The sequence below is a fragment of the Salminus brasiliensis genome, chromosome 22, assembly GCF_030463535.1.
Source record: "Salminus brasiliensis chromosome 22, fSalBra1.hap2, whole genome shotgun sequence".
NCBI classification, from domain to species: Eukaryota; Metazoa; Chordata; class Actinopteri; order Characiformes; family Bryconidae; genus Salminus; species Salminus brasiliensis.
The window spans coordinates 16,460,208-16,473,925 of NC_132899.1; the positions used below are offsets into that span (position 1 = coordinate 16,460,208).

General features: G+C 42.8%; 1 protein-coding gene across 1 annotated transcript; it reads right to left on the bottom strand.

Annotated features, from left to right (window-relative positions):
* Positions 1-10,354: 10,354 nt before the first annotated feature.
* On the bottom strand, positions 10,355-12,669 carry socs3b (suppressor of cytokine signaling 3b). Its single transcript, XM_072667593.1, has one exon. The coding sequence runs from the start codon at positions 12,496-12,498 to the stop codon at positions 11,824-11,826; it is 675 nt and encodes a 224-aa protein (XP_072523694.1). The 5' UTR covers positions 12,499-12,669; the 3' UTR covers positions 10,355-11,823.
* Positions 12,670-13,718: the final 1,049 nt, after the last annotated feature.

The following is a 13,718-nucleotide window of genomic DNA, read 5'->3' on the forward strand; positions in this document are numbered from 1 at the left end:
CTCTCTCTCTCTCACACACACACACTTAAGCTCTCAAACACATGCACTACCCCCTCTTTTTTCTCTCTCTCACTCCCTCTCTTTCATTCGGTCTATCTTTCTCTCACACACACAGACACTCACACACACACACACGCACACACACACTCACGCACATGCACAATGTGCGAGCAGTAAAGAGTCAACTCAATTAAAGAGCCTCTTTCCTGGAAACCAGGCTCTGATGGCACAGGAGGTATGTAGCGAATGGGAACCATGTGTGTTAGTTGGGGAAGGGTCAGAGTGTGTGTATATGTGTGCGTGTGTAAGTGTGTGTTGGGGGGGGGGGGGGGGGGGGGGGGGGTAGTGTTGTGGAAAAGACAGAGACCGAGGGCAGAAATAAGGAAGAAAAAAGACTGGAGGATGATTGAGTAGGCACATGCTGAGAAAGAACAGAAAAAGATGGGGGGTGGGGGAGGTGGGGTGGAGTGTTCTCGGTGAGGAAAGCGAGAGCACTCTCTCGGCTTTCCGTTATGCATGATTACCTTGAAATTCGGTGGAATGCTAGACAGAGCTATGCTCACTTCTTCTCCATAACCCTCCTTTCTCCCATTTCTCACCCACACACAGGCGCACTCACGTAATGCCACAAGCCATTAACTGTTTGACCACAGAGTCCCTGTTGTAAATCTCTCCCACAAGCCATCTTTCATCCCAGCCTGCACACTGTGACCTCCCACAGCACCATAACCCCTGCAGAAAGCACAGGCCTAACCAATAGCTCTCTCTTACTAGGATTACCTCTCCTTGCCCCTAGAGAGAAAAGGCCCAATCAACAGCCCTCGTGCTGGGATAACCGCTCCCTTCCTCTAGAGAACACAGGACAAATCAACATCTCTCTCACTGGGATCTACCTGCCTTTGGAGTACGTAGGTCCAATCAAAATCCCTCACATCTGGATAACATCAACTTTCCACTGGAAAACACAAGGCAAATCAGCATTTCTCCTGGTGGCATGTTTTTTTACCTGCTTCCTGAGAACACAGGCCCAATCAATCGCTCTCACACTGAGATAACCTCTACTCTAGAGAACATAGGCCACATCAACATCCTTCTCACTGTGATAACGTCTACCTTGCTCTTGAAATACATTTAGAATCCATAATACAGTGCCCTCCATAATTATTGGCACCCCTGGTTAAGATGTGTTCTTTAGCTTCTAATAAATTGAGTTTTTTTCTAAATAATATAGGACCACAATGGAAAAAAGAGTAAAATCCAACCTTTAACTCAAGTGAATTTATTCAGTAGGAAAAAAATCCTACATTAAGAAATAATTGTTTAACATCAAATCATGTGTGCCACAATTATTGGCACCCCTGATGTTAATACTTTGTACAACCCCCTTTTTTCCAACAAAACAGCACCTAATCTTCTCTTATGTTTCACAAGATGGGAGAATACAGATAGAGGGATCCATTCCTCTTTGCACAATCTCTCTAAATCATCCAGCGACCTGGGTCCTCTCCTCTGCACTCTCCTCTTCAGCTCACCCCACAGGTTTTCAATGGGGTTGAGGTCTGGGGACTGAGATGGCCATGGGAGGAGCTTGATTCTGTGTGTGGTGAACCATTTCTGTGTAGATATGGCCATAAGTTTTGGGTCATTATCTTGCTGAAAGACCCAGTGATGACCCATCTTCAGCTTTTGGGCAGAAGCCACCAGATTTTGTTTTAAAATGTCCTGGTATTTCAAAGCGTTCATGATGCCATGCACCCTAACAAGGTTCCCAGGGCCTTTGGAAGAGAAACAGGCCCACAGCATCACTGATCCTCCCCCATATTTCACAGTGGGCATGAGGTGCTTTTCTGCATACTCAGCTCTTGTGTTACGCCAGACCCACTTAGAGCATTTATTGCCAAAAAGCTCTATCTTAGTTTCATCTGACCAAAGCACACGGTCCCATTTGAAGTTCCAGTACTGCTTAGCAAACTCCAAACGTTTGCGTTTATGATTGTGAGTGAGAAAAGGTTTTTTCCATGCATGCCTCCCAAACAGCTTGTTGGCATGCAGATAGCGCCTGATGGTTGTTTTGGAGACTTTGTGACCCCAAGAAGCTACCATTTGTTGCAATTCTGTAACAGTGAGCTTTGGAGACCTTTTTATTTCTCTTATCATCCTCCTCACTGTGCGTGGTGGCAAAATAAACTTGCGTCCTCGTCCAGGCTTGTTTATCACTGTTCCAGTTGTTTTAAACTTTTTAATAATTCCTCTGGCAGTAGATATGGACAGGTGTAGGTGAGTGGCTATTTTCTTGTAGCCATTGCCTGACTTGTGGAGGTCAACACACATCTGCCTTACTTGAATAATATGTTCCTTTGTCTTTCCCATGTTGAAGAGAAATGGCCTCTGTGTCACGTTATATTTATACCCCAGGGAAACAGGAAGTTGTGAATTACTAATTAAATGTTCCTACATACTCTGATCAACTTCGTAAACGACTGTAGAATTGACAGAAATACTTTAATTACATTTCCTAAGAAATGTTAGGGGTGCCAATAATTGTGGAACAGGTGATTTTATGAAGAATAATTATTTCTTAGTCAGGGATTTTTTTTCCCCTTAAAATTCACTTGAGTTAAAGGTTGGATTTTACTCTTTTTTCCATCGTGGTCCTATATTATTTACAAAAAAACTCCATTTATTAGAAGCTAAAGAACACATCTTAACCAGGGGTGCCAATAATTATGGAGGGCACTGTATTAGAGTTTGATTTCACTGTTTTGGAAAAAAAACCCGTCCTTGTATTGGAAATTGTGAATTGTTCCATCTCTCTAGGACTATGGATCAGTGTCAGTGCACTTTACGGAGAGTGCACCACAAAGACACCACAAGAAATAATCAACATTTGCACGATCTCCCGTCCCATATTTGTTACATATTTTACAATATTTTACAAACTGGAAATGAGGTTGCAGGTAAGGTTTCGTTTTGACAGTGTTTTCATGCAGATCAGCATTTCTGCACGCAACACACCTCTCCTCTAAACCTTCCTGCGGGTCCTAGGTACCATATGGGGGTTGACAATGCGTATAGGGGGAGTTAGGACAATTCTAAGGGCCTGTAACTGACAGAGGCCCTAAAAACGGATTAAATGAGTATTTAAGCAGAATTGGCAGAATTGTTAGAGATGTGGGGACCAGTGTAATATCTTTTCATGAGAGCCAAAATCCCAGGAAGCCCGTTCTTGGCTTTGTAGGCCAATGTCAAGGTTTTGAAGCTGATGCATGCAGCTACAAGAAGCCAGTGAAGAGAACGCAGCAGTAGAGTGATATGGCTGAATTTAGGTTCCAACATAGAGTTTTCTTGGTGGTTTCTTGTGTATCATTTCGTAAAGTGGAAACTGGGAGCGAAAAATGCTTTGCTATGTTTTAATAGCCATCTTCTGCTTTTCTGATCGTCAGTTAGTTAGCTGCTTACATCTTACAATTTCTAATCCAATTAGTAATTATTTAACCATTTTATTATAGCTTGCTGCAGAGGTTGTGTTCACCAAATTTGTTTTGTTATTTGCATACAACAGTCTGTGATATCTATGTGTCGGCTTATATGTGAAAGTATATCAAAGCATGCACACCCTGTCCGGCCAGTGCCATTGGGTTCACAGGTGCTCTGATGGCAGTTTCCTGAAGCTTATGTCACTGAGCCTGTGGAAATGATGGTGGAGCAGAAATGCTTTGTAGAAAAAAACAGCCAGAGCTGAACCTCATGTGGGGTGGACCAGCCAGACAATGACATTGACCACCTGCTTTGATGTCTAATGAAAATTGCAGTGACTGCTATATTACAGTAAATAGAAGTATATTAGATGCGTACCAAACAGCAACTGAAGGGACGTGTAAGTAAGATGGGTATAACGTCTTTATGGTGAAACAGTTGACACTGCTGTGCACAAATGTGAGGAAGCAACACAAGTCAAGCATTCATTTACATACACATTCCACATTCCGCATACACTTTCACACTCTTATGCACACACATACGGCCACTCGCACTCAAAACACAGTCTTCCCTGGGCCTCTGCAGTCGTACAGGATGTATAAAAAACTGCCTCACATTCCTTTCCTGTTAGGTCAACCACAATATGGGACTGACACACGAGAGGACTGGACTGCTTCCCAGCACACACTAACCCTCTGGAGTCCTGTTACTCCTAGTCTCTGTGCGAGGCCTTTGCACACACACTCACACATATACACACACATTCATATATACTCATACAAAAGTGAAAACACTGCTTCTTTAGTAAAATCAAACTTATGGGCCTAACTTATCCAAACAGTGGAACCATAAACTGTTCTCAGGCCAGCTGTGTGGTGCTAAGCTCTCCAAAGATATCAAGGATAGGTTTTCATTTTAAAATGTATGTGTTTCTGTACCATGCTGGGAATTTTGCAGACCTCTGTTTACATGAGCTTTAGTGTATTGAAAGGTTTGTTATTAAAGATTCCTTGAGGACTCAAAGTAAACTCCTCAGCCGATTTTATGAGCGTTGCACCAATCATGAGAGGTTTTTGCAAGCAATGCTAATAGAAACACAGGAAGGAGAGCTGTAAACCATGCTTATTCAGGTTTCATTTGGTTCTTCCATTTAGAGGTTGCGGTTTCAGTTTATAAAATCAAGTGATGAGTTCGTCTTGAGGTTCTAAATTGATGTGTATGTTAGATCTGGTCACAGTGACGATGACTTTGTCTTTATCGTGAATAGCTTTTTCTCACAAAGCACACGGTGGCTATGTGAACGGGATGCCACAAAGAAAGAGACGATAACTTGATAACAATCTGATAATCATGGCAAATCTGAGGAGCAGAAGTTGCTGCACTGTTCTGCGTCAGCTCTTAATCTTGTAGCTCTTTACCATTCTGAAGAGCTTACTGCAGCCCTAAAGTGTGCTGCATGCTCCTGAGTTCTGAGTTTGCTTGATAAGAATTAGCATTTTGCTTATTTTTCTGCAAAAGCATTAGTTTTACTTTATTAGGCTATTTAGAAACTTCAGCAAAATCCAAGCACTTGCAATGCAAGCTCAGGAGAGTGCACTGTAGTTGATGATTTGCCATTATGGTTAACAGAAAGCCCATCAGAACTGTGAAGAGAAAAAAGATTGAGAGATGATTTACAGGAAACCCCTGATTGTCACCTTGATGGCTGTGGATAGCTGGGAAATGTAAACTTCCTGCACGGCACTCCTGCTATCTCTCCTTCTCTGCAGCCTGCAGTGGGTGTCTTGTGTCACATGTGAAAGAAACCATCGTCTGTGGGTTTTGTGTGCGTGAGTGTGTCATATTTAGTGTACACAAAAGCCATACTGTATTTGCGAGCCGGGTGGGGGCGGGGGGGTGTCGGGAACTCCACGGCCCTAGGGCTTTGTGTTTGGCGGGCGTTGGCTCTGACTGTTTAAGCCGTGGACTCACTGACATCAGCTTTTGTTTCTGGACCTTGGAGGAGATGGATGGAGGAGAGGAGGGGCCTAAACAAGCGCAAAGAAAAGGTGGAGATTTCCCAAATGGCATGAAAGGAATACAGCAGGAGATAGTAGAGTTGTGCAAAGCAATCATTGTGTGTGTGTGTGTGTGTGTGTGTGTGTGTGTGTGTGTGTGTCTCCTTTGCCAAACATTTCCTGTAATATAAACCAGCCACAGAGTCTACCTCTCTACCATGTGTACCTCAGCCTGGCCCCTCCACACACTCTCACACAAAAACACATCATGGCTTCTGTTTGGATGTCTGGTACTAATGAGCATGGAATTTACCCACAATGCTCAGGCATGAGTGAAAGCATATCAATCTTTACTTTACTACTAAGTTCTTTTCTGGGTATTGAATAAATTTATTTGTTTGTTTCAGTCACATGACCACAGCACATAAGCCCCTTTCACACATGCAATCCTACTAATAATTGAATGGCTGCCATTTCTGCCATTTCTACTGTTCAAATCTACCTTTCTCCATTAATAATATGTCATCGTAATAAGGTTGTTGTGTTTACACAGTGAATAAGATTGCATGTGACAATTAATCACTTCTAATAAAAATAATAATCTTAAACTGTACTCTGAATGAGCTAAATGTGCCTTCTCTGGGGGAAAAATACAGTGCATCCAACAAGAATGAACGTCTTGTCAACAACAAAAGCATGATATGACACAGCTCTGTTTTACAGAAGATTAAAACCTGCAAAAACACTGAACTAGTCAAGGCCTGTGGAAGGAGATTATGTAAACACAAGCCAGATTGGAAATCCCAGTAACGTTGACATGGCAGTTTACCCAGGCAAACCTAGTATAATTCCTGGGGTGGGCGCGAGGGTGAACATAAGAACAAGAACAGATACCTTCCCACCCAAAAACAGTGACTGTGATCTCAATCACAGCCAGAATTCTTCGAACTTTGTGTACCCAGGGAACCCTTCATACATATGAAGGGTTCCCTGGGTACACAAAGTTCGAAGAATTCTGGCTGTGATTGAGAACAACCCACAGAATCCCAAATATTTTTTTTATGAATACAGCCCCTCTATTTCAATATTACAATATACCATTATATACAGTTAATGGGAGCATAAGCTCCTCTCCAGTGAAGGGCAGCTTTAGGCTCTTAATGATCAGCTGAGCTGCTAACAATGCTCAGACTCTCTATTCGCTTTTTCTGAAGATTCTCCTCCTCCTGGCATTTAAACAGGTATTTCTTTTTTGCTGGTATAATCACAGTGCCGTAGATCTAGATGTAGCTTGGCTACATTTATTGCCTTGTTTACTAGAACCATGAGATGTTTTGCTCAGCTTCCAATATTCGCATTAAAACAAATTTGATGATGTCATCATTGTACTTGAATCTTAGTTGATTTCCCAGCTAGAAATATTTGGTTTGTAAGATGTTACATGAACATTGTGAATATTATGATTTTGGTTCGTTGAAAGTTCAATCTGTCAAGGTTTCTGGAAGTTCCTAGAATGGTTTTATTTACTTTACTTTATTCTCAAAGTTGAACATGGTCTTTTCATGTTTTGTAGGCATAGTTCAAAACGTAATGAAAGTTCATCGTCAACTTTTTTATTATCAGTGTATATTCAATTCAGAAAATATTCAATTCCATGTTTAGGTCAGCCAGGTTCTTCTACACCAAACCCACCCAACGATGCCTTCATAGACTTTATTGACATGCCTTGCTTTCATGCTGTCATGCTGGAACAGAAAATGGCCTTTCCAAACTGTTTCCACAAAGTTGAAAGCATACAGCTCTCCAAAATGTCTTGGTTTGCTGAAGCATAAAAAAAATTCCCTCCTCAACTAAATGTTACAGTTGGCACAATGCAGTGAGGCAGGTAACGTTCTTTTGGCATTCACTAAATCCAGACTCATCAATCAGACTGACAGATAGAGAAGCATGATATGTCACTCCACAGAACACATTTCCACTGCTCCAGAGTCCAGTGGCAGTATGCTTTACACCACTCCAGGTGCACAGTTTTTGTGCTGATAACACCAGAGGCAGTTATTGAGTCAGCAGAGCGTTGGTGATCGTTTTGCACTATGCGCCTTGACACTCGCTCTGTAACTTTATGTGGTCTGCCACTTCAAGGCTGCTGTTGCTACACTCTTCCACTTTTCTATAATACCACTCACAGTTGATGGTAGAAAATCCAAGAAGGAGGAAATTTCATTAACTCACTTGCTGCTGTAAAGTTTTCATATAAATAATTCCATGTAAATATATTTTATTATGCAACTCTTCACATTCATTCAGGCACTATTTCAGTAAGATTTACTGCATATTGTGCTATTAACATGGATATTGTGGTGCCATTTAATACACTCTATGTATACACTAGGTATACACTATATCAATACACTAAATGCATCCAAATGTGCACAACATAGAAATGTTAATACAGTGGGACACCCTGGAGCATCCACACATGCGCTTATGGTCCTTATGTCCAAAGTCAGGTGTTAGCTAGAGGGGTGTATAGCCCAGCATTGGGCTGTCAAGCAGTGGAGCTATGTTCTGTGATAAATCTCCATCCAAAACCTGTGGCATCCAGGACTAATCATCTAAAATCAGTACCTGACCTCACTAATGCTCGTTGGGGCTGTGTATTGGCAAGAATCTGGCAGTACAATACCTATTACAGTACAGGGGTTACGATTCGATACATCACGATATATTGTGATACTAAAAAGCATGAAAAAACATGAATACATTTTTTTTTTAAATACAGTTTTAAGAAAAATCATTAAAAACACACCACCATATGCATAAAATCGGAGTAAATTTTTTAACATTTAAAAAAAAAAATGTACAGAGTATACCATTGCTATGTAGCGATCCGGGTTTCAACTACACAGAATGAACCACTGTCTGCCACAAATCTTTACATGTAAACTAATAATGAAAAACTGATATTGTGCTTTTGAGAATCGATACAGTATTGCAAAATATAATACCATGGTACTTTGATATATCAAAATTTTACTACATCCGTAATGCTTGTGTGTCTGAATGCAGTCAAATCTTCACAGCAAAGCTCATTCTGGTGTAAGGCCTTTGCAGAAGAGTAGAGGTTGTCACTTATCAATAACCCTGATTTCAGAAGAAATGTTGGGTGAGCAGGTGTCCACAAACATATCAACATGGTATTGTATTTCTGTAGATATGTCTATTATCATCCACAGTACAGGAAGAGCAGAAAGAGCTAAGAAGCAAAACAGCCCTTTTTTTGCACTGACCACATTCCCACTGCTCTAAATTGCTTGAAATGAGGAATGCATAAAGTATGCAGTTATCTTTACAGATTACATTCTTTTGGTCCAACTAAAGAGGTACTAATACTTTCATTTCTAGCAAAATGACAAAAAATAACAAGCCTGGTGTGATGCAAATAGGCACAGTAGTAGTGCCATGCAAATAAAACACCTGCTGCTTTAGTCCTAAATGTGAATGGAAATAGGTTCACAGAAGATCTCTAAAATGCTCCGATATACTAGATTTGTGCTGATGCATAATCCTTCACTGGGATAATCTAATCTGTCCTCATAGAATTCCTCTTCCTGTTACAATATTACTAAAGTCTTACACAGAGAGTAATGCCTTAATGATTGAGTGGGTAAACGGAGACTCTGCAAACAAACAACCTAATTAATTACCCTATTGATTTAATCCTCTCAAAAGCAATGCTCTATGACGGCATAATAATTATAATTGCTATATGTTTTTCAGTTCTAGGGAAGGAACCTATTCCATAGTCAGGAGAACAAGCTTTCGTTAAATTGCTTTATTCAAACTGCTCACATAGATTGAGCGGTCTTACCCATATAATGCATTCAGCTGGACTTGGGACTCTAATCAAGACTATTTATTCCATTCTCACTTTGCCATTAAGTGCTGCTTCATTGGCAACTACTTTTACAGTGTGTTAATTACAATAATAAGAAGAAAGAGATCTGATAACAGCTTTTACTTACAGTGCAAAATAATCGATCAGCGAGTCAGTAATCAATGAGGCATCATTAAGAGCTCAGAGTCGGGTCCTTAGAGCAGGGGAAAAAAGGTCAGTAGAGTTTAAAATCAACAGGAAATCCAGCTTGTGTAATGTAGCCTATCGTCACTGTGCACATCTGCAAATTGACAACTTTACAGGAGAAGGAGACTCAGTTCGGAAGGCTAATTACCCAATCCCCGTTCATATGAACTTCCACTATCACTAGCAATGCCCCCAACGCTAGGAGTGATGTGGGGAGGAAGTGCCATCAGCACACCTCTGAGAGAGCAAGACCAATTGTGCTCTCTCTGACTCTAGCTGCATGAACCGGGATTTTTTGGAAGCATTTCTATTGATTAGTTTGAAATTCAGCAAATGTCAACCGACATTTAAATTATGTCTAAAAAAGTGCCAGATCAGAGATATAAGGATTTTTGAATTTGTGGGTGGTTAACAATATGGTGTTGTGGGATAAAGCTATTATACAAGTCATTAGAGCTCTGAGATCTGAGAGCTTCGGTGCAAAGTTTGGCATTGAGCTGAAGAGAATGCACAAGGTGACATCCTGTGAGAACACACGCACAAAACATGAAGGAATGGAAAAAAAGAGCCTCAGTTCTTTGTTTTTGAGAGAGAGGGTAGCTGTGGTATTTCCATCAGCATATGTGTGTGTGTGTGTGCCGTAACGTGGGAAATCTGATTTCTACACATAATGCTCCAGCAAGAAGAAAAAAAAGGTGAAAAAAAGTGTTAAACTGTACATGGACGGATGTGGTATCAGATCATGTCAAGAGAACGCATCTTCTCAAGAAGTGAAAGCACACAGCAAGATCGGTTTTGTAAAAATAGTACTCTTTAATATAAATTATTGAAATATTTTATAAATATAAATATGTGCAAAGTTCCTTGCTGCATTTTTTATTGTAATGCCTTTGTTTTCAGATATTCAAGCTTGCACTGTAGGTCATTAGACTAGACCTTAAGATCCCATATCTTTATAAAAGACAGAGTACAAAACATGTTGTCCTCTTGTGGTGACACATGTAAACATTGTCGCTATTGGACAAAGTACAAAAAAAAAAAAAAAAAAAGCAAGAACTACAAGTGGAACCATAAGCCCTTCCATTGACTCACAATACATTCATTTAATTGTAGAGAGCATGTCCTGCTGAAAGAAACACTACGTCATTGTTACTGAATGAGGGTTACGAGGCAAGACTGATTACTCCTTTGCACATACAGTACAGAACGAACGCCTCTGCTTTTAGAGGAACGCAATCCTCCATGTCAAACTCCAGGACCAGTAAGTAAGGGTCTTGCATACTGTGCTTGGCTCGGCTTCACAGCACATGAACTGTCAGCTCTTGGAAGTTTGTGTTGTATTGTAATTTCGTTCAGCAGCGTGTTGTTCTAGAACCGTCTGCCATTTCCCAGCTAAACTGTAAACTGTTTACCTTGGTTCCCATCGAGAACCAAGTGACAACAGTCCACAGAGTTTTCCTTCGGGGAGAAGTGTAAGGTCTGAGGCTGAAACCGCCTGTAGTAACAGGCCTCTCCTGTCTGCTTTGATCCTTCCGTATCTTTTGATACATCAGTCTTGTGTTGTGACCCTGCATAGTGGCCACTGTTGACACAGCGGTGTCTGTAGTGAGTAGCCATTGCGTTCACTTCACTGCGCCTACTCATGAGGCAATTATGCTTGGCAAGCCCCAGTGGAAATGTATATGTCATTGCAAACACCCGGCTCTGGGCACTCCCTCAAACACAGACGGCCAGAACTCTCCTCCTAGCAGAGTCAAAATGTTAACAGGGGATGAAGAGGTGTGAGAGCTTTTCCTATGGCAGAAAGCTGGGACTCAGCCATAGCAGTACACTTAACCCTTGTACTACCTTTCTATCACTCAATCGTGTTCATCTTTGACAAGGTATGTTTTCCAGAACCAATCCGACAACAAAAAGCTAGGGGCTAAAAGATGACGACCATACAATCTGCTTTCACTCATGTCCATGACTGCTCTGCTGTCAGTTCACCAGTTCGTACATACTTGTGCTGTCCGTCACACACAGCAACCCACTGCCCACAGTTCACACTAGAGAGGTCAAAGGCACAGTAGGCCATGGCCGGCCTGCAATACTGATAGATGCCAAGAGCTTTTCGGAGCAAATTGCTCACACCCTTATTATTAAACTTTAGGGCTTGTAGCACTGCTCAGATGCTCTCCATCTTTTCATGGGCTTTTGCTGGTCAATTCCATCGCTGCCCTTACAGTTCTGCACATCTGGTCTGCAGCATGCGCTAGCTGTTTAGATAGGCGCATCATAGTCCTGTAGGAACTCTTGAAGCGTCTGAGGCAGCTGATCGCGCTTAGCCGATATGTCTATGTGTCCGTTAAGCGTCTTGCGGCAGAGGTGCTGCAAGCTGGACATGCTGGAGGCCAGGGGCCTGATCAGCTGCAACGGAATCTTTTCTCCTCCAGAGTAGATGAAGTACGTACTCCCGTCCACTCCGCTGCTGCCATCAACTCTGTCCCCTCCAGCCTGGACCACAGATGTGGTGGCTTCTGTTCCTCGGGCAGAGGGCATGTAATGATGTATGAGTTTCAAGACGCAATCAAACCGTGGCACAGCCTGCGAGCTCCGGGGGTCCGTCTGCAGGAAGAAGGAGCAGGCATCACACTGGATGCGCAAGTTCTTGGTGCCCGTGGCAGTCTTCACGCTCAGGGTGAAGAAGTGGTGGTGGTCTGAGCTGTCCCGCACCAGGAACGTGCCGGGTGGCTCTGCGCTCAGCAGGGAGCTGGCATCCTTTCCGCTTACGGCGTTCCAGTAGAAGCCGCTCTCCTGCAGTTTGCGCACGGCCGCCAGCACCATCTCATACTGTGCCCCGGAGCTGAATGTTTTGAAGCGGTGGGGGGACAGGCGCACTCCGCCTTGAAAGGGGCTGCTGCTCATGGCGCCGTCAAACCTGCTGTGCGTTACCATGGCGCTCTGCCTGCGCCCTGTCCCGCCCAGCCGCTGCTGGGGCTCGGGGTCCAGGGCCGAGGAGCCGTCCCAGCCAGGGCGTGCGTGCAGCGGGGAGCAGCAACACAAAGCCCAGAGCTCCACTGCCTTCTCAACATCCAGAAGCAATGATGGCTCAATGGGTAAGGAATGCAGCTGAATGAGGGGAGAAGGACAAAAACAGTACATATGTCAGTATTTGCACTGAGCAGAGGAGCTGGCGCCAGCTTGTGGTTATCTCTGATTAGAAAACTCAGACATCTGAGATGATGAGGGCTTGGATTTATGGCAGCTATTAGGAGTAATTATGATGAATAACCAACTAATAAACCTGCAGTTTAATGAATTAAACAGAACCCATTCATGAAGTCTTCTTAATAAGGTAGTGAGGGGGGGGGGGGGGGGGGGCTTTAGAGGGGTAGTGAATATCCTGCAGTATATCCTACACTGCCTCATATATGTCCAGACAGATTAACTGGCGTGCAATCGAAACTTTATCTTTAGTTAACTGCTGCACTGCCGATCATGTACACCTGATACAGGCAACACTTCGATCGCGCTCGGGCTTTTGGAGGGGCAGTTCATGTGAATGAGGTCCTGCAGTTCATTGTGAATGACCCAATTCCTCATTCATGCCAAACGGACTCTTTCTCGTTCTGAATTGTAAATACAGCCTGTAAGCTGGACACAAATGCAGAGAGTGGCTCCTGGGCCTCCTTTCTATCGAAAATAATGCTAAATACTGACTGGAGGCGCCAGGGTGCAGTGGTCTGGCTATGGCGATTGACTTTAAGAAGACGATGGTAGACTATTTACCAGACGTCTAATACAAGCCCAACACAAAACCACAAGCTCGCATTGCTTTACACAGTAATATAAACATTAGAGCATTAATGACGGTTTATCCAAAATGCTATAAAGAACATATACTGCCACCGCTAGTACATATCCATGCCTATATACAGTAGTTTACCGCTTGCATAAACACCGTAACAGCCAAACGGTTTGGGTTACCTTGAAAGTCTTATCCGAGCCCAATCTCCAAGTTGGGTTTCAAGGGCTGTAGAGCTCCGTCTGAGATCCGTTTAACGGTCGAAAATGGCGTTTCAAAAGTGATGCCGTCTTGGACAAATGTTTATATCTCTCAGTTTGGACTCAGTGAGTTGGAAACCCCTCTCACATCTTCCCCCCAAGACGAGGGG